General features: G+C 49.4%; 2 protein-coding genes across 3 annotated transcripts in view; both read right to left on the bottom strand.

Annotated features, from left to right (window-relative positions):
* Positions 1–26172, bottom strand: part of LOC138522045 (major histocompatibility complex class I-related gene protein-like) — a 1849186-nt gene that overhangs the window by 549118 nt on the left and 1273896 nt on the right. The window lies entirely within an intron of this gene.
* The window catches only part of LOC138522044 (ABC-type oligopeptide transporter ABCB9-like), a 234954-nt gene that overhangs the window by 30229 nt on the left and 178553 nt on the right, over positions 1–26172 (bottom strand). Inside the window, exon 9 of the mRNA XM_069635269.1 lies at positions 22832–22991. Coding sequence (XP_069491370.1) covers positions 22832–22991 — 160 coding nt within the window. The remainder of the gene's footprint in view (positions 1–22831; positions 22992–26172) is intronic.

Raw genomic sequence — 26172 nt, 5'->3', positions numbered from 1 at the left:
TAATTGATAATTTTGGCCTCTTCCTGGCGTAATCACAATTCTTGGTTGCCCCGTCTTTGTCCCAGGGTCACCTTTTTAAGTCCAATAAATTGAATATTACGTTTATTATCCATTTGGTGATGTTTCTGCCAATGTTCAGCTATTGGTAGGTTCTTTTCTTGACTCCCGATGGTTGCTAAGTGTTCTCGAATCCTGGTACGAAGTTCTCTAATGGTACTCCCAATGTACATTTTCCCACACGTACATATGACAGTGTATACCACGTACTTGGAGCGACAGTTAATCTGGTCTTTTATTTGCATCTGAATTCCATTTATGTTTTTGAAAGTCTCCATTTTATTAATCGCATGTTTGCACATAGAACATGTTCCACATTTTCTGAAACCTGGTCTAGATTCTTGAAGCCAGGTGCCTGGTGACTCACTACTCTCGTCCGGTAGAAGTGAGGGACAGAGACTCCTTTTGAGGGTTCTCGCTCTTCTGTAGACTAGCGAGGGGTAGTCCTGTATGAGTGGTCCAACATGAGGATCTAATTTTAACAATTCCCAATGTTTTTTAAGAGTCTTCTTGATTACATAATTATCTGCACAGTAAGTTGTTATGAAATGCACTTTGTCTTCTGCACTTGGTCTGTTTTGCTGACTCAGTGTTGCTGCCCAAGGGGTTTGTTGAGCTTTGTTATAAGCTGTTCGTATACTCTTCCTGGTGTATCCTCTTTCATCAAATCTGGTAGCCAAAATCTCACATTCTTTCTCGAAGTGTCTCTGGTCGTGACAATTCCTTCTTGCCCTAATTTATTCCCCTTTGGGGATGTTTCTAACGACCGGTTCATAATGACAACTTGTGGCATGTAGTGTAGAGTTAACTTCTGTAATTTCCCCAACGTCTACCAAAGGGGTACAGAGTGCACTGGGCTTCGCTAATTTTTATAGGCGATTTATACCACAATTTTCACAAATTGTCCACCAGATGACATCTCTTCTAAAGAAAAACAAGAAGTTCTTTTCGTCAGCAGAGGCCGAACTAGCCTTCCAAGAATTAAAACAAGCCTTCACCTCGGCGCCTATACTCCGTCACCCTCAACCTGACCCACCTTACGTAGTAGAAACTGATGCCTCCAGTATTGCCATGGGGGCAGTCTTATCACAAAAGGACCCTAAAACAGGGCAGCTTCACCCTATAGCATTTTGGTCCCGCAAGTTTTCTGCACCTGAACGAAATTATGCGATAACTGACAAGCAGCTCCTTGCAATCAAAGGAGCCTTCAAGACTTGGAGGCATTACCTTTTGGGAGCCAAACACACGGTTACTGTTATTAAAGATGACCGTAATCTACAGTATCTGAAAACTGCCAAGGCGCAATCCTCACGCCAACTCCGTTGGGCGTTATTCTTTGCGGAATACGATTTTGTGATAACCTACAGACCTGGAGTGCGCAACGGGAAAGCCGATGCCTTGTCAAGAATGGGAGAGGACCAGGACGCCTTCAACCCCTCTGATCCCATAGCTATTACCCCAGAGGAATCGATTCAACATCAAATACCCATTACTACCTGCTGGGAAGAATTACAGACTGACCTCCAAGCTCAAATGACCCGACTACCAAAAAGGAGTGGCTAAGTAAGGCAGAACAATACCCCATCAAGAACAACCTGCCGTACATCCAAGAAAGGCTGTATGTTCCGGACAAGGAATTACGTACTAAAATTATAGCGAATTACCATGAGGACACCCGGGGATCGCCAAGACTAGAGCCAAAATCCCAAAAAATTACTGGTGGCCCTCCTGGAGGAAGGACGTCGCCCAGTTTTTTACCACGTGTGGTATCTGTGCGCAAAATAAATCCCAAAAGCAAAATCCTGCAGGGCTACTGAGACCTCTTGAAGTGCAACCAACACCATGGCATACATTATCCATGGACTTCATTACCGACCTACCACCCTGCTAGGTGTTTAATACAATCCTGGTCGTGGTAGACCTGTTCTCCAAAAATGGTGCATTTTATCCCACTAAAGGGAATTCCTACCGCTGCTACCTTGGCCACAGTATTTCTTGAACAAGTCGTCTGACTGCATGGATTTCCATCCGCATTGGTTTCGGACAGGGGGTCCCAGTTCGTTTCAGCCTTCTGGAAAAGATGTTGGCAACTGGCCCACATCGACCTTCGGATTTCTACTAGTCACCATCCCCAGACCGATGGTCAAACGGAGAGGACGAACCAGACGCTTGAACAATACCTGAAGAGCATGTTACAACAAACGCATTCTGGAAAAGCATTCCCTGGTTAAGTGAGTTCGCCTACAACAACTCAATTCATACCAGCACTGGACAGACCCCATTCTTCATAATGAACAGTCAGCACCCAAGAACATCTTCCTTTAACCCCTTGGACGAGTTGGAAATGGCAGCTGTTACATCATTTCATAAGAGAATTACTCAAACTCTTAAAGAAGCCAGCGAGAATCTAAAGCAAGCCAAGGAACAACAGAAGAAATTAGCGGACCGGCATAGAAAGGAGGCTCCACATATCGTGTTGGGGATAAAGTATAGTTGGCATCAAAAAACATTCTGTAAGAGGACCCCGTGCCTTTCTGCCATGATACTTGGGGCCATTTCCTATCAAGGCCTTTATAAATCCTGCAGCCATGAAATTGGAATTTCCACCCCATTTCGTATCCACCCAGTTTTTCAAGTCTCCCTTCGAAAGCCGGTAGAACAAGACACTCGAATTCCAACACCACCACAACCGGAGATCATCACCGGTGAACTTGAATACAAGGTTAAGAACATCTTGGACTCCAAGGAAGTTCAAAACTCTACTATCTCATTGATTGGGAATGCTATGGGCCCCAGGATCGTACATGGGAACCCGCCGAGTTCGTTCATGCTCCACGACTCGTCAGGCGATTCCACCGGAACAATCCCACCAAACCCGGACCTATGGGGAGACCCACCATGAGAGGGGTCTTGAGGGGGAGTGCTGTCATGGTCACTGGGCAGGGGCCCAGCCCCTCACTATATGCAGGGTCCCAATGGACCCAGTCTTGGCACCTATGGCACCAAGCTCATTTCAAAATGTGCCCAGCACACAGAACACCAAGGGCACGTGCAGCAAGGCTGGGCGGGGCCCGTTCATCTCAAAGAAGGCACGTGCAGAAGACTGAAGAAGGAGCTAGGTGTGGCCACAAGGCAGAGCCTGAAGGGAGTGGCTGGGGCCAGGTTATATAAACCTGCCCCACCTGCAAACTGGTGCTTCGCGTTAGTTTGCTGTTAGCAACGTAACGCTTACTGCCGACCAGAGACTCTTACCTGATCCAGCTCATGCGTCCAGTCTCCGGAACACATCATCACCTACCTGACCAGATACGCGCATCTCCAGCCATCCAGTCCATTTTACCTGGGACCACATCATCGTCAGGAGTCTGTCACCCGCTTCCACTCTGCAGTCGCTGCACACGCTTTACCTGAGACTACACCATCGTCGGAAGCTCAACCATCCGCTTCCACTCTGCAGTCGCAGCGCAAACCCTACCTGTGATCGCTCCATCGCCGAAAGCATCGCCATCTGCTCCCGACCTGCCGCAGTCATACTCACCCTTCCTGGGACCTCGGCAGGTACAGTCTAGCAACCTTACCTGTTCCGAATCCCATCAACTCTTAACAATCTTCGGGTGCTGCCTCCACGCAGATCTTCACCTCCAACAGCCATCCGGAGCCGGGTACCTTTCTTTAGCCATCGCCGACCCGCTGCACCTGCAAAGAGAGTAAGAGACACAAGGTGAGCGGTTGCACAGAATCCAAACTCTCTAATGCGGCACTACTCACGAACTTGACGCAACTTCTAAAAAAGCCTACTTACCAGTAGTGGAAAACCTCGGAGCTGCCTTATTTGCCAATACGCGCTCCTGGGTCATCTTCGTTGCTACAGGGGGGGAAAGAACAATTCACCGTTACAAACAATATCCCTTTGAGCAGTGTCATTACAAGGACACAGACAATAAGCCAAATCACAAACACTTACCTTGAAGATGGAATGGTTGCAGCTGGTCTGGACCTCCGCAACCAGGACCAGTGACATAACTAGGTTCACCCACATCGCCCCTGCTGAAGGAAAGCAGGACGGAGAGCTCGCCTTTACATATTACCAGGTGAACCTGCATGGGTAAACTTCTGCGCACCACATTCTGGCATGAAAGGGCAGAAGGGAACCGCGACTCCACCACGCTAGCCTCATTGTCTCTCCTCCTCTCACCGGAACAGGTCCGGCCTTACAGACCCACGGAACGGCAGCTGTTGGTGAAAAGAGCGACCTGAGGGAGCCAACTCCAGGGAGGGCTCCAACCATGCCCCAACACCCCCACAGAGACCAGTTGAGTGTAACACTGGGTGAGATTGGGGTGGTGACTGGATAATGCCCATACTGGAAAAACACTGTGCCCCAAAACATCCCAACCTGAACATGACACCTAAACGTCATAGAAATTATGGATGCTGCACACCGATGCCAATATGCCAGACTTGCAACCAGCCCACATCCCTCAACACGTCCACTGCACATCATCAGACCATACCCTCTGTAACAATGCAGTAACATGCTGTGAGTATGCACAATGTACATGACCGCAGCAAAGCACAACACAGGACATGCATCCATGAGTGCGCACAAATCAATCCCACCAAGGGAATGCACTGATTGTCACTGGCCCACCACCACAGTAGCGCTGCATGTCACCATGGGAATAATAACCAATGAATGACAAATCATGATGTAACTTGTTCCAATGTTGCTAGTAAAAATACATACGAATCACTCCACATCACCCATATGATGGCAAATACAGCGGTAGGCATCCACAGTGCATGAACACCAGCAAGGAAGTGGAAACCCTGCATCATCTGGGCGACGTTACCCACACCTGTAGACCATGGAACAGCACATATTGTGGCAAATAAACATGTGTGCAGACATCCAGGGACATGTGCATGTGAACAACACATATCTGCAGGCATGAGAGTGATAAGTACAGGTGTCATGGTAGGAATTGTCTCACATATACCTCATTTTGCTCCAATGCAGGTGATGCTGGCTATCCCTTGAAGCCCTGGCTCCTCAACCCTGTCCAGAACCCGAAGAACAGGCACAAAGAGGACTACAATGGGGCCCATACCCGTACCTGTGTGGTGATCGAGCAGACCTTTGGCCTGTTTAAGGTACGGTTTCGCTGCCTCAGCAGGTCGGGTGGGGCACTCCTGTACGGGCATGAGAAGGTGGCCAAGATCATCATGGTATGTGCCATGCTGCACAACATGTGCATCCGACGGAACGTGCCTCTGCCGCCTGACATTGACCAGCAACCACCGGGTAAGGATGAAGATGATGAAGAAGAAGGGGTTGCACATCAGCCAGGTGGCGATGCACAGGAGGGACGTGCTGTGCGCCAGTCTGTGATAGGCCAATATTTCTAAGACACATGGATGCAGAGGGTGCCATGGATGTGGGACTCTGGGCACTGGGTGTAGGGGTACATGGGCACTGTGCACTGTAAACCAATAAAGCACACATACACAATAAGCAATGTCCAGTCAAGTGTTTTTTTGTACACAAGGGGTGTATTAAACAAGTGATATATACACAGTGCATTGACCCTCCACCTCACACACACCCCTTTCCCCCACCCCCTCCCTCACAACTCCCCTGTTGTGGGGCAGGGAGTGTCGCTGTCGGAATCTGTGCCTGTGGGGGACCGAGAGAGGCACGGCATCAGTGATGGTTGTACATGCATCATGCATACATCGGTATTAGTGCAGTTGTACGCATCTGATGATTTGCTGTCTTGGAGTTGTGACATACAGGTTGCTTGGTATATGGGGGGGTTATTCAGGCATACGTCAGGTTCTCACATGTGTAAGGTGGTGTATGCTGTGTGACATGCCTTTGTGTTGTGGACTGCGTGCAGTGTGACACATGCCGTTTAGCTGTTTGTGGGTGTGTCTCAGGTATGGCATTGGCATGCTGCATGCATGTTGATGTGACAGTGCTTGGGACAGCATCTAGACAGGAATGTGTCCATGTGTGTGTGATGGCCCATGCATTGGCTTATGTCACTGTCACATTTGTAGGCCATCATCATGCTTTGGATTCCAGTGGTTTGTGTGGACACTCACCTCCATCTGCCGATGACAGTACTCCACGCTCCATGTCTCCGACTCCCTCAATGGACTCCATGCCGATCGCACTGGCACATGTCTCCTCCCATCTGGTGAGCTGATGGGGGAGTGATCTCCGCCGCCTGTTGCCAGACCCTGGGTCTGATTGGCCGATGGAATGTTCCGCACACGGAGGCGTAGGTCATCCCACCGCTTTTTCACATCTTTGGTGGTGCGGGCAGTGGTGCCAACCGCACTGACCTTTCTGGCCACTTCCTCCCATATCTCCTTTTTCTTGATCTGAGCAGGTCGCCTGAGGTCTGCTGGGAAGACCACATCACCATTCTGGGCCAGAGTGTCTGCCAACATATTCAATTCATCCTCCGAAAAGCGCAGCTTCCGCTACAGGAGGCTCCTTTCTTGATGGCATTTGGCATACTGCTGGAGATGTAAGTGGTGGTTTGGGGATCGAGGTCCCGTGTGTGGAGGATTGCAATGGATTGTGTTTTTCAAGATGGCCGCCGTTGCATTTCCAGTTCCGGCGCAATGACGTTACTTCCAGTTCTGGGAATCGATGGGCCTGGTATTGCTGGATCCGTTATTACCGGGCCCATTATTGCCGGACCCGTTATTGCCGGTGCCGTTATTTAGGGATGGACGGAGGTGGAGGGGGTGTCAGCGCATTACATGATACCGCTAACGGGGGTTTGAGTGTTGTTAACGGCATTCCGGTACTGACGTTACCGGCATGCCGGTATGTGCATGCACGCATTCTTGTAATCGGCCGCTGTTAGCGCCGTCAGAGCTACTCGGACGCGGTATTGCCTCTATGCCGGTAAGGATTGGTTTTTACTGCGAATCTCGTAATGAGGCCCAGTGTAACGTAGTTGCAGTATCTGTAAGCGTGCTGCCAGGGCTCTTTGCTTCTGTTCCTGCACACATGTTGGAACAGGTGGGAGGGAGCTGGGAGCAGGAATCGGCGACAAAGTACATTGTTGCACATACGTACAGAGTTCAGTAATAGCAAGACAAGGTGGAATCTCACAATTAACTTTCACTGAATGTGCACCGTTTGGGTGGTATTGGTGTGTTGTTCCCTCACATTTGAGACGCCATGTCACTGTATGCATCACTGGAGTCAGCATGGGTGATGTTAACCTATTGGTCATTTATTCTTTCGCATAAGATAGATTTATCATTTACTTCACAATAAAAGGATGTCTGTTTTTCCTTTTCTCTTCCATATATCAAGAATTGTAATATTTAGAATTGGTTCATGAATGTATGAATAGGATTTGATAGATTAGCAATTGCATGTCTAGCCTAGATAAAGCCTCTATGGCGAAACATTGGCACATGCACCAATGGTTAAGATAGGCACCAATACAAGGGCACGGGTGCACTGCGTTTTATGTAAAGTGAATACACATTCACAGATTTAATAAACGCTCGAAATAGAATACTTATGCTTGAAGTGTCCATTGATGAATCACATTGAAATGGGCGCACTATATTGGGGAGAAGTGCTTCTTTCTGTTTCCTTAGAACTGGTTTAGGGGTTACAGCCTTTTCCTCCCCATGAGTTGCAGACCGTCCACCACCATTTACATATGGTTTAGTATCTACATATTCATTATCAACACTTAAGTTGCTAGGGTGACGCTTTGTTAGGCAGAAACCTGTGCAGTTCCCTCTGGGACCACTGCAAAAGATTTAGGACTACAGGTGTTGGCAGTAAACCCACTTGGTAGCAGTCTGCACCACCCAGATTTACCTGGTAGCTGTGGCTGAGCAGTCAGACTTCCCTCAAGAAGAGTTATGCAGTATGCAAAGTATGCTCAATAGGCACTCAGATACAATAATACAAGCAAACACTGACCAGAGTTTTGGTATCAAAGTATATAATTATTTATTTAAAAACACACTGTTTGAAACACTCCAGCACTCTTATTGTAAAATCTCCTACACACAGTTCCTATTATGATATATACACCCCTTTTTCCCTATTAGAAAAATCACAGTAAAACACCACTTATTTTCATACAGAGGTGAGCGCTTAACTAGATTGCACTCTAATAAGTTTGTGAACAAGGGAGGGAAAAAGACAGAATATGAAGAGGTACACCACTCTACGATTCAAGAACACTGTTAGCAAGGCAGAGAGCAAAAAGTCACTGGTGAACCAAAGTCCAAAGGCTGGGCCCACTCTTAGAGAGAGCAGAGCACAAACGCGCCCAAGATCACACAGTTACACTAGGCTTAGAAAGTCTTGCACAGGGTTCAGAAAAGAGTTTAGAGAGGCTTAGAAAAGTTTAGCCAGGGTGTCCCAGGCTAACCCAGGTTCGAAAGCCGGGGGCTAAATCTACCCCGTACAGTCGGTAGCAAGGGAAGCCAGGCGGGACACGGTACCTTAAGTGGGAAGGATCCTCCAGCGGTGGCAGTTGTTCCTGGTAGTGGGTGCAAGTTGCGTCGTCGTCCAGGGGAAGAGAAGATCTCGACTTGGAGGAAAAGATGAAGGTCGTTGCGCTACCAGGGCAGAAACCAGCCGCTGAGTTTTCTGGTTAAAGTGGTACCTTTGTCTCGCGGTCGTGGTAAAACGTGGTATCCCGGTTGCCGGAGTGCTTGGCACGGGCAAGGCGGCCACAAGATACGTCGGGAAAGCGAAAAGACGGTGAAACTAGTTATCCCCACCAGTTAAAGGAAAAAGACTCTCCGGCGGAGATCTCCTCTGTCGTTGGGAAAAGTGGTGAGACGGTCCAGCAGGGCTCCACCACCACCGGTAGTGGTGTCGTGGCAGGTCGGCTCAGCTTCTCCCTCGTCGGATTCTTAGGTCCTGTGGCGACTTCTGAAGTTCCAGTCCCCAAAGCCCTGCTTTTATGCAGCAAACCCCCATTCACTCAGCCTAGCTGTCACTCAAACATGCTAAGTGGTGAGCCGGCCGGCTCACCACTTGGGCCAATCAGGACGGAGTGCGACTTGAGTTGCCTAGGCAACTCAGTGCAGGGTGCCTAAATACCCCTCCACCCCTCCTAAGTACCCCAGACATAGTGGCACCACTGTGGAGGGCTTCTGTGGAGAAGCCCGCCAAAAAGTGGAACAAAGGGCTCGACTTGGGTTGGAGTCACAGAAGGGAACACAAACGCCATTTTAGAATCAAGTTTTAGCAAAAAATACCAACTGGAGAATTAATATTAATTAAATAAACCGCCGGTATGTTCGAGGCTACCGTAAATAATTAAATAAAGATAGTAGCCTAAAACAATGGGAAATCCCATAGGAAAATATTCGCTGTTGAATATAAAAAGTAGTATCCACTGCCACCAGCCAAAACTCGATCAGGGGGGACGGAGACGTGCCCCCTCGACTAACATACCCCGGGGCAATTGAATTGCCCCAGCCAGTACGTCCACAATATGATGGTTTGTACTGGTTCTGTTCAAAATTTAAGACTAGTAAACTCAATGGTGACTTTACATGCCCTGGGAGACAGTAGTCAGTCCCAGGGTATGGAGTCTATACTGGGGGGTCACTATGACACCCCTTTGTCACTGCACTGAGGGTGCTGTGTAACACACATCACAAAAACACATGAAGCGCTATGGAGTAAAAGACCCCATAGCCCATTAAACACATCTAAACTCAAAGAAACATACTCAAATCATGCCCAAGAGTGAGGGCAAAAGAGTCTCACTCTTGGCAGGAGAAAAAAATAAGCCCCAAAAATACAGCAAAGCTGCTGGGGGACTCACTAGGTTAGGAAATTCAGCCTAAACAGAGAATTCTCCCTAACACGCTTCACAACCCCAACACCGCAGCTTAGCCTCTTCTCTCGTATTTTGGGGTGACATAGCAGACTCCTACTTATCGGGCAACATGGCTACATATAGACAGACCCGGCATGATGACACCAGATCATTATTTCCCACCGAGGGGCAACACGAGTAACCCATTTACCACAAGTAAAAGTCAGGAGGAAACACTCCGAGGCAAATCTGTCATATTAGAACATCTCTGAATCAAAGAGGTCAATAAATACTATGAGAAAGCTACCATGTTGAACTGTCCCGAAATAGAACAAATCCCGAGAGGATTGAGACTACTTACCTTTCCCAACTTCAATAATATAGAAGACTTGTATCTTGCCAAGCAATGGCAATTGAATCTAAACTCAAGTTCTAAAGAAATGATTGAACTTTTAATCAACCAGGCAGAGCATAAACGAGTGGAAAAAGACATTGAAACAGTAGAGAAGACAGTAGAGAAGGACAGACAGGAAATGAAAGGTCCCGAAACAACTAAACAAAACAAGGGGAGTTCTGGGAGTTTCTCTACTGGCACAAACACAGCCCATTGACCCCGGCAGAGTCTCAACCAAGTCTTTAGCTCACTGTCCCTTTCACAGAAGAGAAATACCCCTGCATTATCAGTCTTTGTCCTGCCCTGGGGCAGTCCAGCACCGAAATGCTAGGCAATTCCCCTCTGAACAAGAGTACCAGCAGCAACCCCATACACGTGTTTCCGTGAACACCTTTGACTATGAGAGGGTTCTATCATTGTCTGTATTACTTGGTTTACTGCTTGAAGTCGGGCCTACGGGTTTCTATATGGTCGTAGCCTCACCATGGTTCCTGTAGAGGTTTATCCCATGATAGGCCTTCGTGGTGCGGGCGGGTTGTGACGGGAAGATCTTCTTGAACTCCTGTATGAGTTTGTCCAAATCCTCCCTTTCCTCTTTTTGCAGATCTGGGTTAATACATAGGGCCTCCATGCTGAGATTGACCCAATCAAAATGCATTTCCCTGGAGGTGGGTGATTCCGTACGGATGAGCACTTTGGTAGGAGTAGGCTATACCCACTTCTTGAGGAGGGTGATGTGGTAGGTTTGTATGCAAAACCTTCAGTCTTCCTGCCGCACATTATAGGTGATGGATCTGAGTACTTCCTCTATCATATAGGAGCCCTGCCAGGCCGCCAACATGTTCTCGAATGTCATAATTAGGACCAATATCTTTTCTCCCACCTGGAAGTTCCGCAGTCGTGGCCCCTTCTTCTATTAAGTTTCCTGAAGCCGTTGTGCCTGCTGTAGATGGGAGCACGCCACAGACTGAAGTTTCTTCACCCTTTCAGCTAATTTGTGAGCATAGTTTGTGATGGAGACCTCTTGCCGGAGTTGTTCTTCCCACTCCTCCTTCAGAATATTGAGGAGGGTCACACTGGCCTCCCGAACAGCTCTAAGGGCGTAAACCCTGTGGAGCACTGGGGAGTATTCTGAAGAGTTGTGAGTATCCTGAAGAGCTGTGAGTATGCATGGAATTAACCAATCCTAATACTTGTCTGCTGGATTCATGATTCTCCTCAGCCTCTGCTTGATGGTCTGGTTATATCTTTCGACCAACCCATCGGTTTGAGGATGATACACTGAGGTTTTGAGATGTTCTATGTGTAGAGTTTGACACCCTGCTTGAGGATAGTTGACATGAAGTTAGCTTTTCTATCTGTTATGATTTCTTTGGGAATTCCCAACCGGGCAATAAAAGGCATTAGCACATCACAGATTTGCTGCATGGAGATGCTCCTGAGGGGAAATGCTTCTAGATACCTGGTAGCATAATCCACAATCTCCAACAAATATTGGTGACCTCAGTTAGTGGGGTCAAGGGATCCTACGATATCCATCCCGATCCGAGGGAAAGGTTCTAATATCAGTGGCATCGTTTGCAGAGCTGCTTTTGGAATATTAGATTTGTTGTTCTTTTGGCATTCGCCGCACTGTTGACAGAAGCGAGTGGTCTGTCCATATATCCCTGGCCAAAAGAAATGGGCCAGAGGTTTCTGTATAGTCTTCTCAGACCCCAGATGCACTCTCCCACTAGCACATGAGCCACTTCTAGAATGTGGGCCAGAATATGGCGGACACCAGTAACTGCCCAAGTGGTTCTTTATCGTCTTGAGGTGTCACCCGTTAGTACATCAGTTTGTCATTGGTAAAATAAGGTCCTTGCGCTTTTCTCTCATCTTGTGCGGCTACCCGGGCATTACTTAAGGTAGGATCCAGCTCTTGAGCTAGCTGGTAGTGGTCGCCTTGGACATCTGTTTTCCAATCGAGCTGCACCATGACCCTCTCATGCAACTGCTTTTGCATTTCCCTTTTCACAGTGCGCCTTTTTTTAGTTCATCCGGGCAGCTCTTCAAAGACCTCTCCATAGAAGGGTGCATTGTCTAACCAACTGTCTTCTATATGCTGTATGATCCTGGGCATTGCGGGCACATCTGACCTCAACACCTGGGGTGCAGAGGTCCCCCGCCAATCATCTACTTCGCCCTCACAGGTGTAGGGATACTGCGACCTCTGGTTGAGTCGCTGGACATCAGGGTAACGTCCATCCCCTGGTACATCAAACAGGCCTATTTCCATGGGCCCAGTTTTGCTCTTCTTCAGGCACATTCGGCCGATATGTCCCCATTGCCGGCACTCGTGACATTGCAGACTCCATGGCAGCAACATATTGGTCCTACTTGGTATCCCTCCATCACCTTCCAGTTTTCGGTTTAAGGTGTTAGACCCCCGTCCGGTATGGGTCTTGATGGGGCGGCGGATGCCAGTCCCGGAACTCTATTAGGCGGACCTTCTATTAGGCCTCACCTTATCCTATTCATTTGCTTTGTTTGTGTTGTAATGTGGTGTCTCAGGGTGAAAGTCCTTGGCTGAGAATGGGTTTATGCTACATGGAATTATTCTCTGATCTAAGTTCCAGTGAGGTCAGAGCGTTCTTGTTTACTTATGTGTTCATGAGATTCTAAAGTTGCCAGTTGATGTTGTATGCTGTTGCTTGTGAATCCCTGCCTGTGCTGGGGGTCTTTATATCTAATAACTTAATAAAGAACCAAGTAACATTCACTGGAGTGCTGCACATCTTTTCAACAATGGTGACGAGGATGGGATGGTGAGAGAAGACCCCCAGCAGCAGCAACATTATTGATGCCGCTCCGCTCCTACCGATCGTAGCAGCGGCCATTGTGGGAGATTTATCTCTTAGTGTGCCTCTTCAGCCCCAAGTAAGTGTCCCTGGCGTGCCCCTGGCCCCTCCATACCTCACTGTTACCCCCATAAGGCCATCCTTACCTCCGTAAACAGCTGCGGTTCGTGCGAGCGCAGTGTTCACCGCCGAGCCAGCCCCGGGCTCCTTACCGCATTAACCCACATAAACGTGCATCCCAAATCCACACGCGCTCACTTTCATAGAGGATCAGACTTTCCAAGTGCATGGTGCATCGGACTGTGTTAGTAGTTCAGAAGGAAGTATCGGAGGGAGGCCCAGGGCAACGAAGCACGCGCCACACGCGTATCAGGTAACGAAGCACGAGCCACACACGTATCAGGCAATGAAGAACGCGCCACACACGTATCTGTCAGTATAACTACTGGCATTTTGGGAACGAGGCACATGAAAGGACAGCTTTCCAGCTGGTGAAGGCAGGGTGAGAAGGGGGCAAGTGTCGCTCCTCAGTATTCGGGAGCATTCAGGATCCACAAGCCAGGCAAACCTATCTCTTTAAAAAGGACTGAGGGCTGGAACATTTGGGAGTTCAAACATTGTCACTCGTGGTAATCCCTGGAAACTGCAGGGTCTGACATTCAAGAGGAGCATTGCCCAAGGAGTTTCAGGGAACATTTCAAGCAATAGCCTGCACATATCTTGAGTGACATTGCTTCTTGTTGTGGAGTGCGAACAAGGTTTTGAGGAGAGCAATTTGTTTTCGTTAATTTCCTGCTCATCAGATTTAAAAAATAAATAAAGGGGAAATAAGTAAAGCAGCATGGCAGCATTACCTGGAATAGCCGGGCCCCCAATATTTATGCCCATTCCAGGACCTGCAAAAAATTCTGTGGGCCCAGTGGCGCAAGGGCTTCATCCATTATCTCAAGGCAGCTGGTGGCACTTCGTACTCTAATGAGAGGAAACTTGCACTTCTTCGACATTTTTTGGGATATGAAGGGCAAAGGATCTACGAAACGCTGCCACAGCCACCTGGAGGCGGCAGCGGCGATGTTATGAATGAGTGTGAAGTGGCCCTACTAAAATTGGACATGCACTTCAATCCAAAGACAAGTACAATACTGGAGCGCTACAACTTCCGCATGTGGGTGCAAGCTCAAGGAGAGTCAGTGGAGGAGTATGTGACCGCCTTACGACATTTGGCTTTGTCATGCAAGTTTTAAGAATCATTTGATGAGCACATTCGAGACCAGTTCATGACTCACTGCAAATCCAATAAAATCTGTGAAGAGTTATGGTTGAGGGATGAACCCAACCTAGATGAGGTATTAAACATCGCAAGACGCGTGGAACATTCTTTGGCTTGCGTGGCGAAGCTGTTAAAGGGAGAGACTGGTGAGCTAAAGGAGAACAAAGCGGAGATCTTAAATGTGGTAGATACAAAGAGCAAAAGAAGAGGGAAAAGCAAACAGACAAGTCGTGGAGCTGCAGAGGACAAAAGAATCAAGACCCACCACAAAGAGCAGACAGAAAAGATGAAAGACTGTGTTTCCGTTGTGTCAGCAATACACATTTTGCATCATCCATAGTTTGTCCCGGTCGCAGAGCCATTTGCACAAAGTGCAAAAGAAGAGGAAACTTTGCGAATTGTTGGAAAAATGATCAGTCTGGGCATTTTATTCAAAATAAGGTCTTGTATGTGACGAAGAAGAAGAAGGAAAGTCATCCGAGGATGACATCACACTTCCATTGCAGAATGTTATTGTCAATACTGCGAATGTTGTATACAATGGCGGGAATGAAGATGAGTGCGAGCATCCATATGCTACGCTGAGTGTGAATGGACATAGGGTACGCATGATGGCCGACTCTGGGTCGAAGATTACTTTGGTGTCGAGCGATGTGTTTGAAAAGGAGATGAAAGGGGAGGAATCAAAATTGCTGAAACCAGACATCAATCCTGGAGGTTATAACCAGGACAGGATTGAATTGTTAGGTTACACCTTGGGAAAATTTGAATTCAAAGGGCGGTGTTGTGATGGAAAGATATACATTACCAAGAAGGGTCAAACTTTGCTTGGATGGAGAGAGCAAAAGAACCTAAGGATCAAGCTTGATCCTAATGAGGAGGAACAAGTCTTACAGGTATCAAGCTCATGTGTCACGTCGAGCTCACATGTTACAAGATATTCTAAAGTTTTCAACAAGACTCTGGGGAAAATAAAGGGGGTTCAACATCAGATATTAATAAAAAGGGGTAATATACCTGTAGTTGCGAAGCTTAGACCAGTCCCTTTATCTTTGCGAGAGGGAGTCAAGAAGGAGCTGGAGAAATTGTTAAAAATGGGCGTGATAGAAAAGGCAGGAGGTGTGGAATGGGTTTCACCTGTAGTAGTTGTCAAAAAGGGATCAGGTGAGTTGAGGCTTTGCATTGATATGTGCGAACTCAACAAATGTGTGCTTGTGGACAGGCACCCATTGCCGAACATGGGAGAGATGCTGATGAGTTTTGGGCGTGGTAAGGTGTTCTCCAAGCTCGCCATGGACTTGTCCTATCATCAGGTCGAGTTGGAGGAGGGGTGCAGAAAAGTCAGAGCCTTTATTAGTCATGAGAGCATATATCAAGTTAAGAGAATGCCGTTTGGACTGCCGTCAGCTTCGTCTGTTTTTCAAAAAGTCATGGACCGTTTGCTAGGGAGTGTGAAAGTGTTTTCTGCTTCCAAGATGATGTGTTGATATGTGGTGAGACACTGGAGGAACATGATAGAGTTCTTGATACTGTCTTGAAGATATTTGAGGAGAAAGGAATCACCCTAAGAGAGGAGAAGTGCAAGTTTGCTGTGTCTAAGGTGGATTATTTGGGGCACGATGTGTCCAGTCAAGCTGTGAAACCAAAGGAGAGTATTGTGAACTCGATAAAAGAGATCAAGAGACCAGCAAGTAAGGTTGAGTTACGTTCTTTCCTCGGCATGACTGAGTTTTACCAGAAGTTTGTAGAGAATTATGCCACAAAGGTATTAGAAATGAGGAAGCTCGTAAAGAAAGGTACCGAGTTTGTATGGAGTCAGGCATGTGAATTGGAGTTTCAAAAGATTAAAAATGAGATAGACCTAGCTTGTCCATTAGGTTATTTCAACACAAAAAGATTGAGCATAATTACTGTGGATGCTGGTAAGGGTGGACTAGGTGCTGTTCTTTCACAAAGGCTGGATGATGGGTCAGAAGAGGTGATCGCTCATGCGTCTCATGGCCTGAAAGGTGCAGAGGTGCGGTATTCTGTTCTAGAAAAAGAAGCTTTAGCATGCTATTGGGCTGCGGAACATTTTAAAAAGTTTGTATGGGGATCTGATTTTGTTATTCCGGACCACACACCTTTAAAAGTGATTTTTGAGAGTAAGGGTCTAGAAAAAGTTTCACGCAGAATGGCTGGATGGGTCACTAGAATGCAAGGCCATAGATTCGAAATGGAAGTAATCCCTGGGAAAGAGAATATTTTGGCAGACAGTTTATCGAGGGTAAAGGTTACCACGCATGACTTTGTGGAGGATGTTGAGATGGAGATGGTATTTGTGAACTCCGATGGGATCGTGTCCAAGGAGGAGTGGCTAGAAGATTTGAGGAGGGATGAAGTGATTTGTAAGGTGATGACGTATGTATCAACCTCGGTATGGCCTAAGAAGGTGGAGTTGACAGAAGGTGAGAGACCCTTTTGGGAAGTGAGGGATGAGTTGTCTGTTGCAGATGTGATTTTGTTTAGATGGGAGCGGGCAGTAGTGTCTGAGGGTATTCGTACCAAGGTGATTAATTTAGCCCATAGTGGGCATATCAGTGTTTCCAAGACTAAGGGTGTGCTGAGGTCTGACTATTGGTGGCTGGGTTTTGACAAGGATATCGAAAGACGGCTGAGGGAATGTCACATGTGTATCAAAAGCGGGAAAGGAATCGAAGCTAGGAAGCAGCCATTAGTAGACGTTGGTGTACCGTCTAAGGAGTGGAGTGATGTAGCCATGGACATTCTAGGTCCTGTTGATTTAGGTTATGGCAGAGGGAGGTTTGTGGTACTGGTCATTGATCTGTTTCCCATCTGGTGTGATTTCAGAGTTGTGAGAGAAATTTCGGGGGAGAGCATGGTGGATGTTCTACAAAGGATTTTTGCATCTGAAGGTCTCCCGGAAAGTATTCTTACTGATAATGGCACCCAGTTTATCGAAGGATGCTTCCCAAAATATCTAAGAAAATGTGGAATAAGATATGAAAGGGCTGCCCTATATCATCCTGAAACCAAGGGGTTGTCGGGAGAATAAACAGGTGCGTAATGGAAAGTATTTGCATGGGACAAGAGTGTGGTTTTGACAAGATGGTGACTATTCAAAATCGAATGTGGGCAATGCGTATGGCACCCCATGCAACCATCGGATTGTGCCCTTTTGAATTGATGAGAGGACAGAACAAGTTGAAGGAGAAGAATTGGGTTATGCGCGAGAATGGAAGGCGAGGGAAAAAGGAATTGCGTGTAGAATGTGGTGATTGGGTAAGGATCAAAAAAGGGGTTGTTAAGAGGAAAGGGGACCTGTTATATTCCGATCCTGTCAAGGTTGTTGCTGTGCTGAAACGTGCTTTGCGAGTTGTGGGTGGTCAGGTCTGGAATAAGGACAGAATTGCAGTAGTGAAAAGAGGCGATGTTTGAAGGTACCGTACTGCTGTTCAGTGTGTTGTGTGAAAAAGGGGAAGATGTAATGTGGTTTCTCAGGGTGAAAGTCCTTGGCTGAGAATGGGTTTATGCTACATGGAATTATTCTCTGATCAAAGTTCCAGTGAGGTCAGAGCGTTCTTGTTTACTTATGTCCTCATGAGATTCTAAAGTTGCCTGTTGATGTTGTATGTGGATCCCTGCCTGTGCTGGGGGTCTTTATAACTAATAATTTAATAAAGAACCAAGTAACATTCACTGGAATGCTGCACATCTTTTCAACAGTGTGTTTCTTGACGCATTGCTGACGTGATGAGCCTTCATTATAACTATTTGCTGTTTGCCCTGTTCTATGTTAAACTGTACTTCATTTATTCTTATGTACGATATTTATGTATGCTGTTCCTGAAACTTTAAAGATTTAAAAATAAAATAAAAGAGTATTTCAATAGATGGTCTCCACTGCCCCACCTAGAACATCTGATAGGATTTAATTAATAAATGCATACAACTATTTATAAGCCCTCCTGCTGCGGCGGTGTGCGTTATAAGCCCTCCTGCTGGGGCGGTGTGTGTTATAAGCCCTCCTGCTGGGGCAGTGTGTGTTATAAGCCCTCCTGCTGGGTCGGTGTGTGTTGTATTTCTATAGCTGTGTTGCAAGTAGGCTTGTTTAATTCTATTAAAGGCCTTAAGCCTTCCTGCACTACTACAGGTGCTTGTAGGCCAGTAGGTAAGAGTGAGGTCAGCGATCATATGCAATCTTTTGGGGTTCCAGGAACTCTCATTACTGTCATGAGCAGCTAGAAACAAACATAGGCACATGCAGTCTCCCACAATGACCTAAAGCCATGACCTCCTTTCCTCCCCTTTCAATGCGTCCCATGCTCTAATTCATTGAGAACCTACATGTTTCCCCCTACATTCCCCCCTCTGTTCCCTTCACTACTGCCCATTCCGCTTCCGGCTCTCATCCTACACATCCTCTCTGTTTCTCTTTCAAGCATTCTCTGTTCGCCCCCCAAACCCTTTTGTCCTTCTCGTCACTGTAGATTTCGCAACTTTATCATTCAGTGGCACCCCAGGACACCCATCTTGCCCTGCATCTCATCTCAATACATTTGCCCATATAATGCCAGCCTTGTTTCACTGCAGTCCCGTCTCCCCTGCTCCTCCGCTCTAGGCATTCTCCCCCCGCTCCCATCAGTGCCACCCCAGGGGCACCCATCTTGCCCTGCATCCCATCTCAATACATTCCCCCATATAATGCCAGCCTTGTTTCACTGCAGTCCCGTCTCCCCTGCTCCTCTGCTCTAGGCATTCTCCCCCCCACTCCCATCAGTGCCACCCCAGGGGCACCCATCTTGCCCTGCATCCCATCTCAATACATTCCCCCATATAATGCCAGCCTTGTTTCACTGCAGTCCCGTCTCCCCTGCTCCTCCGCTCTAGGCATTCTCCCCCCCGCTCCCATCAGTGCCACCCCAGGGGCACCCATCTTGCCCTGCATCCCATCTCAATACATTCCCCCATATAATGCCAGCCTTGTTTCACTGCAGTCCCGTCTCCCCTGCTCCTCTGCTCTTGGCATTCTCCCCCCCGCTCCCATCAGTGCCACCCCAGGGGCACCCATCTTGCCCTGCATCCCATCTCAATACATTCCCCCATATAATGCCAGCCTTGTTTCACTGCAGTCCCGTCTCCCCTGCTCCTTTGCTCTTGGCATTCTCCCCCCCGCTCCCATCAGTGCCACCCCAGGGGCACCCATCTTGCCCTGCATCCCATCTCAATACATTCCCCCATATAATGCCAGCCTTGTTTCACTGCAGTCCCGTCTCCCCTGCTCCTCTGCTCTTGGCATTCTCCCCCCCCCCCGCTCCCATCAGTGCCACCCCAGGGGCACCCATCTTGCCCTGCATCCCATCTCAATACATTCCCCCATATAATGCCAGCCTTGTTTCACTGCAGTCCCGTCTCCCCTGCTCCTCTGCTCTTGGCATTCTCCCCCCCGCTCCCATCAGTGCCACCCCAGGGGCACCCATCTTGCCCTGCATCCCATCTCAATACATTTGCCCATATAATGCCAGCCTTGTTTCACTGCAGTCCCGTCTCCCCTGCTCCTCCGCTCTAGGCATTCTCCCCCCCGCTCCCATCAGTGCCACCCCAGGGGCACCCATCTTGCCCTGCATCCCATCTCAATACATTCCCCCATATAATGCCAGCCTTGTTTCACTGCAGTCCCGTCTCCCCTGCTCCTCCGCTGTAGGCATTCTCCCCCCCGCTCCCATCAGTGCCACCCCAGGACCACCCATCTTGCCCTGCACCTTATCTCAATACATTTGCCCATATAATGCCAGCCTTGTTTCACTGCAGTCCCGTCTCCCCTGCTCCTCTGCTCTAGGCATTCTCCCCCCCGCTCCCATCAGTGCCACCCCAGGACCACCCATCTTGCCCTGCACCTTATCTCAATACATTCCCCCATATAATGCCAGCCTTGTTTCACTGCAGTCCCGTCTCCCCTGCTCCTCTGCTCTAGGCATTCTCCCCCCCGCTCCCATCAGTGCCACCCCAGGGGCACCCATCTTGCCCTGCATCCCATCTCAATACATTCCCCCATATAATGCCAGCCTTGTTTCACTGCAGTCCCATCTCCCCTGCTCCTCCGCTCTAGGCATTCTCCCCCCCGCTCCCATCAGTGCCACCCCAGGGGCACCCATCTTGCCCTGCATCCCATCTCAATACATTCCCCCATATAATGCCAGCCTTGTTTCACTGCAGTCCCGTCTCCCCTGCTCCTTTGCTCTAGGCATTCTCCCCCCCCGCTCCCATCAGTGCCACCCCAGGGGCACCCATCTTGCCCTGCATCCCATCTCAATACATTCCCCCATATAATGCCAGCCTTGTTTCACTGCAGTCCCGTCTCCCCTGCTCCTCTGCTCTAGGCATTCTCCCCCCGCTCCCATCAGTGCCACCCCAGGGGCACCCATCTTGCCCTGCATCTCATCTCAATACATTTGCCCATATAATGCCAGCCTTGTTTCACTGCAGTCCCGTCTCCCCTGCTCCTCTGCTCTAGCATTCTCCCCCCCCCGCTCCCATCAGTGCCACCCCAGGGGCACCCATCTTGCCCTGCATCTCATCTCAATACATTCCCCCATATAATGCCAGCCTTGTTTCACTGCAGTCCCGTCTCCCCTGCTCCTTTGCTCTAGGCATTCTCCCCCCCGCTCCCATCAGTGCCACCCCAGGGGCACCCATCTTGCCCTGCATCCCATCTCAATACATTCCCCCATATAATGCCAGCCTTGTTTCACTGCAGTCCCGTCTCCCCTGCTCCTCTGCTCTAGGCATTCTCCCCCCGCTCCCATCAGTGCCATCCCAGGGGCACCCATCTTGCCCTGCATCTCATCTCAATACATTTGCCCATATAATGCCAGCCTTGTTTCACTGCAGTCCCGTCTCCCCTGCTCCTCTGCTCTAGCATTCTCCCCCCCCCCGCTCCCATCAGTGCCACCCCAGGGGCACCCATCTTACCCTGCATCTCATCTCAATACATTTGCCCATATAATGCCAGCCTTGTTTCACTGCAGTCCCATCTCCCCTGCTCCTCCGCTCTGGGCATTCTCCCCCCCGCTCCCATCAGTGCCACCCCAGGGGCACCCATCTTGCCCTGCATCCCATCTCAATACATTCCCCCATATAATGCCAGCCTTGTTTCACTGCAGTCCCGTCTCCCCTGCTCCTCTGCTCTAGGCATTCTCCCCCCCCGCTCCCATCAGTGCCACCCCAGGGGCACCCATCTTGCTCAGCATCCCATCTCAATACATTCCCCCATATAATGCCAGCCTTGTTTCACTGCAGTCCCGTCTCCCCTGCTCTAGGCATTCTCCCCCCCCCCGCTCCCATCAGTGCCACCCCAGGGGCACCCATCTTGCCCTGCATCCCATCTCAATACATTCCCCCATATAATGCCAGCCTTGTTTCACTGCAGTCCCGTCTCCCCTGCTCCTTTGCTCTAGGCATTCTCCCCCCCGCTCCCATCAGTGCCACCCCAGGGGCACCCATCTTGCCCTGCATCCCATCTCAATACATTCCCCCATATAATGCCAGCCTTGTTTCACTGCAGTCCCGTCTCCCCTGCTCCTCTGCTCTAGGCATTCTCCCCCCCGCTCCCATCAGTGCCACCCCAGGGGCACCCATCTTGCCCTGCATCTCATCTCAATACATTTGCCCATATAATGCCAGCCTTGTTTCACTGCAGTCCCGTCTCCCCTGCTCCTCTGCCCTAGGCATTCTCCCCCCCGCTCCCATCAGTGCCACCCCAGGGGCACCCATCTTGCCCTGCATCTCATCTCAATACATTCCCCCATATAATGCCAGCCTTGTTTCACTGCAGTCCCGTCTCCCCTGCTCCTTTGCTCTGGGCATTCTTACTCCGCGCTTCCTTTAGTGCCACACTCGGTCTACCCATTTTAGTCTACTTCTTAGCTCTAGACATTCTCCCCATGCACCACCTCAGTGCCACCCTCATTTTACCCCAGTTGCGTCTCACGCTGCCCTTGGCTCTATGCATTCTTCTACCCATTTGCCTCTGTGCCATCGCTGTACAAACCCCTCACCGGTCTTGTATTTCGTGTCCATGATCCCCCTTAGTGCCCCCCATATTTCTTCCCAATGGTCCCGCACAGTGCCACCCCCTTAAACCCTCTCACTGGTCCCATATTTCTACCCCAATTTCTCCCACAGTGCCACCCCCTTACACTGCTTCACTGGTCCCATATTTCTTTCCCATGGTCCCCCTCAGTGCCACCCCCTTACACTGCTTCACTGGTCCCATATTTCTTCCCCATGGTCCTTCTCAGTGCCTGCCCCATGCAGCCCCTCACTGGTCCCATATTTCTTCCCCATGGTCCCACCAGTGCCACCCCCTTAAACCCTCTCACTGGTCCCATATTTCTCCCCCATGGCCACCCCAGTGCCACCTCATGCAGCCTCTTACCAGCCTCATATTTCTTCTCCATGGTCTCTATAAAGTGTTTAGCGTTGGCCATCTCTGTGGCTCGGATCACATCCTCCATCGGAACATTTTTCAAGCCATAGACAATGTTCTCCTTAATTGAGCAGGTGAAGAGGATGGGCTCCTGCCCCACCAGCGAGATCTGGAAACATAACAAAGCGGCTAAAAGTCTAAGCAATGAATGGAGGTGTCACGACACATTCAAGAGTAGCCACAAATGTCAAGCAAGTCTAAAACTCAAGGGTTAACAAGGCACGATAAGTCATTAAGACCCATGGGTATATTGGAGCTGGGTTCTCATCTCTTGCCAATCCTGCCAATCCCCATCTGGCCCAAAATATCCATATTCTTCTATACTAAATTCCTCATTCCACCCATTCAACGTGGTTGTGTATGTCCTGCATTTGGACTCAAACTGTCCTTCATAGTGACCCCTGTACTCCCTACAGAAGCAGCTTTGGGGGCCCTATGGGAGACTGTCCATGCACTCTCAGGACCTCCTCTGAGCCCTCTACGTCTCCGATGAGCTGGATTTATACCACCTTGTGCCACTGAACCCGCAGGTTTTATTGCCCCAGATCCATTTGAAAGTGGGCAGTAGAAAGTCCACGCAAATCACATAAAACAAATTACAACAGGGAGACTATCATGTGTACCCATGTCACATCATAAATATGTGGGTGCAGGCAAAGTGCTCCCCTTCACTGCCCTATGTGTGGACACAGGAAGAGCGTCTCAGTCTCATAAGTGTCGCTACAGTGAGAGTGCTGCCCCAGAGTCATGAGTGTGGGTACAGGCAGAGTACTCGCTCTCAGTGCCATGAGTGGGGATAGAGGTACTGTGTTAAAGATTCATGATGTGTATACAGGGAGACTGCCATCTTTGAGAGCTGTGAGTGAGGGTACAGGTAAAGTGCCACCTCTCAGAACCACAGAAAAGGACACAGGCAGAATGCAGCTTCTGCTAGTCAGGAGTGAGGATACAGGCAGAATGCTGCCTCTGCTAGTCAGGAGTGAGGATACAGGCAGCAGGCTACCTCTGCTAGTCAGGAGTGAGTACACAGGCAGCATGCTACCTCTGCTGGTCAGGAGTGAGGATACAGGCAGCATGCTACCTCTGCTAGTCAGGAGTGAGATATACAGACAGCAGGCTACCTCCTCTAGTCAGGAGTGAGGATACAGGCAGCATGCTACATCTGCTGGTCTGGAGTGAGGATACAGGCAGCATGCTACCTCTGCTGGTCAGGAGAGGATACAGGCAGCATGCTACCTCTGCTGCTCAGGGGAGAGGATACAGGCAGCATGCTACATCTGCTAGTCAGGAGTGAGGATACAGGCAGCAGGCTACCTCTGCTAGTTAGGAGGGAGGATTAAGGCAACAGGCTACCTCTGCTAGTCAAGAGTGAGGATACAGGCAGCAGGCTGCCTCTGCGAGTCAGGAGTGAGGGTACAGGCAGCATGCTGCCTCTGCTAGTCAGGAGTGAGGATACAGGCAGCAGGCTGCCTCTGCGAGTCAGGAGTGAGGGTACAGGCAGCATGCTGCCTCTGCTAGTCAGGAGTGAAGATACAGGCAGCATGCTGCCTCTGCTGTCCAGGAGTGAAGATACAGGCAGCATGCTACCTCTGCTGGTCAGGAGTGAGGATACAGGCAGCATGCTACCTCTGCTGGTCAGGAGAGGATACAGGCACCATGCTACCCCTGCTGCTCAGGAGAGAGGATACAGGCAGCATGCTACCTCTGCTGCTCAGGAGAGAGGATACAGGCAGCATGCTACATCTGCTAGTCAGGAGTGAGGATACAGGCAGCAGGCTACCTCTGCTAGTTAGGAGGGAGGATTAAGGCAACAGGCTACCTCTGCTAGTCAGGAGTGAGGATACAGGCAGCAGGCTACCTCTGCTAGTTAGGAGGGAGGATTAAGGCAACAGGCTACCTCTGCTAGTCAAGAGTGAGGATACAGGCAGCAGGCTGCCTCTGCGAGTCAGGAGAGAGGGTACAGGCAGCATGCTGCCTCTGCTAGTCAGGAGTGAGGATACAGGCAGCATGCTGCCTCTGCTAGTCAGGAGTGAGGATACAGGCAGCATGCTACCTCTGCTAGTCTGGAGTGACGATACAGGCAGAATGCTACCTCTGCTGGTCAGGAGTGAGGATACAGGCAGCATGCTACCTCTGCTGGTCAGGAGAGGATACAGGCAGCATGCTACCTCTGCTGCTCAGGAGAGAGGATACAGGCAGCATGCTACCTCTGCTGCTCAGGAGAGAGGATACAGGCAGCATGCTACATCTGCTAGTCAGGAGTGAGGATACAGGCAGCAGGCTACCTCTGCTAGTTAGGAGGGAGGATTAAGGCAACAGGCTACCTCTGCTAGTCAGGAGTGAGGATACAGGCAGCATGCTGCCTCTGCTAGTCAGGAGTGAGGATACAGGCAGCATGCTACCTCTGCTAGTCAGGAGTGACGATACAGGCAGAATGCTACCTCTGGAACTGATGAGTGTGGACATGTCAGAGGGGCAGGGGTGTGGTGGCACGAGGTGATGCCAAGCCAGTGAGTTAAATATGTGTTTGGTTGAAGCTGCAGACTTACAATAAGGTATCAGCGGGTCCGCACACTTAGACACGTATCCGGCTGCCGAGCCGTAGTGTGAGCAAGGAGCGATTTCTTGTAGGAAGTCAAGGAAGAGTGGTTTCACAGCAGTAAATAGTACAACAGCAACTTGTTCAAAGGGCCTCTACACCAAGAGATGATATGATAAGTAATTTATAACCCGTCTGTACACACGTGTTTCTAGGCGTGACATTCAGATCATGCAAGTGCGACTATGTATAGTGCAGGGGGAAGGGAGAGGAGTGAAGTGCCAGGAAGAGGGAAGCGAAGTGCAATCAGGGCAGCATTGCTCTGAGTAAGTGCAGCCAGGGCAGCCCGGCTCTGGGTCAGTGCGAGGAGGAAGGGGACTGTGGGTAACAGTAACAGCCCCTAAGTGCACAGTGGCCCATAGGCAGTGCAGGGGAGACTGGTCATTGTACCCAGTGAGACTCTGACGGTAGCCAAGCAAACAGTTGGCGCAGGAGACAGTTATGTCAGCAGGGGAAGAGAGAGAGAAAGCAGAGGAGAGAAGGAAGGTCTTGAGCTGCTTCCGGAACTTCAGGTTGTCCGGCTCAAGTTTGAGAGGGGCAGGGACGCCATTTGAGAGGGAGGCACCAGCAGAGGAGAGAGATCTACACCCCTTGCCCCCACACTCTGTCTTCGGAAGTGTCTGCCCTCAGAGTTTGAGATAGCTAAGGGCTTGAGAAGGAAGGCTTTTGGAAGAGAGAGTTGGATCTAGTG

Source organism: Ambystoma mexicanum, chromosome 13 (assembly GCF_040938575.1).
Source record: "Ambystoma mexicanum isolate Mex_15411 chromosome 13, UKY_AmexF1_1, whole genome shotgun sequence".
NCBI classification, from domain to species: domain Eukaryota; kingdom Metazoa; phylum Chordata; class Amphibia; order Caudata; family Ambystomatidae; genus Ambystoma; species Ambystoma mexicanum.
This window is presented reverse-complemented; position numbering and strand designations above follow the sequence as displayed.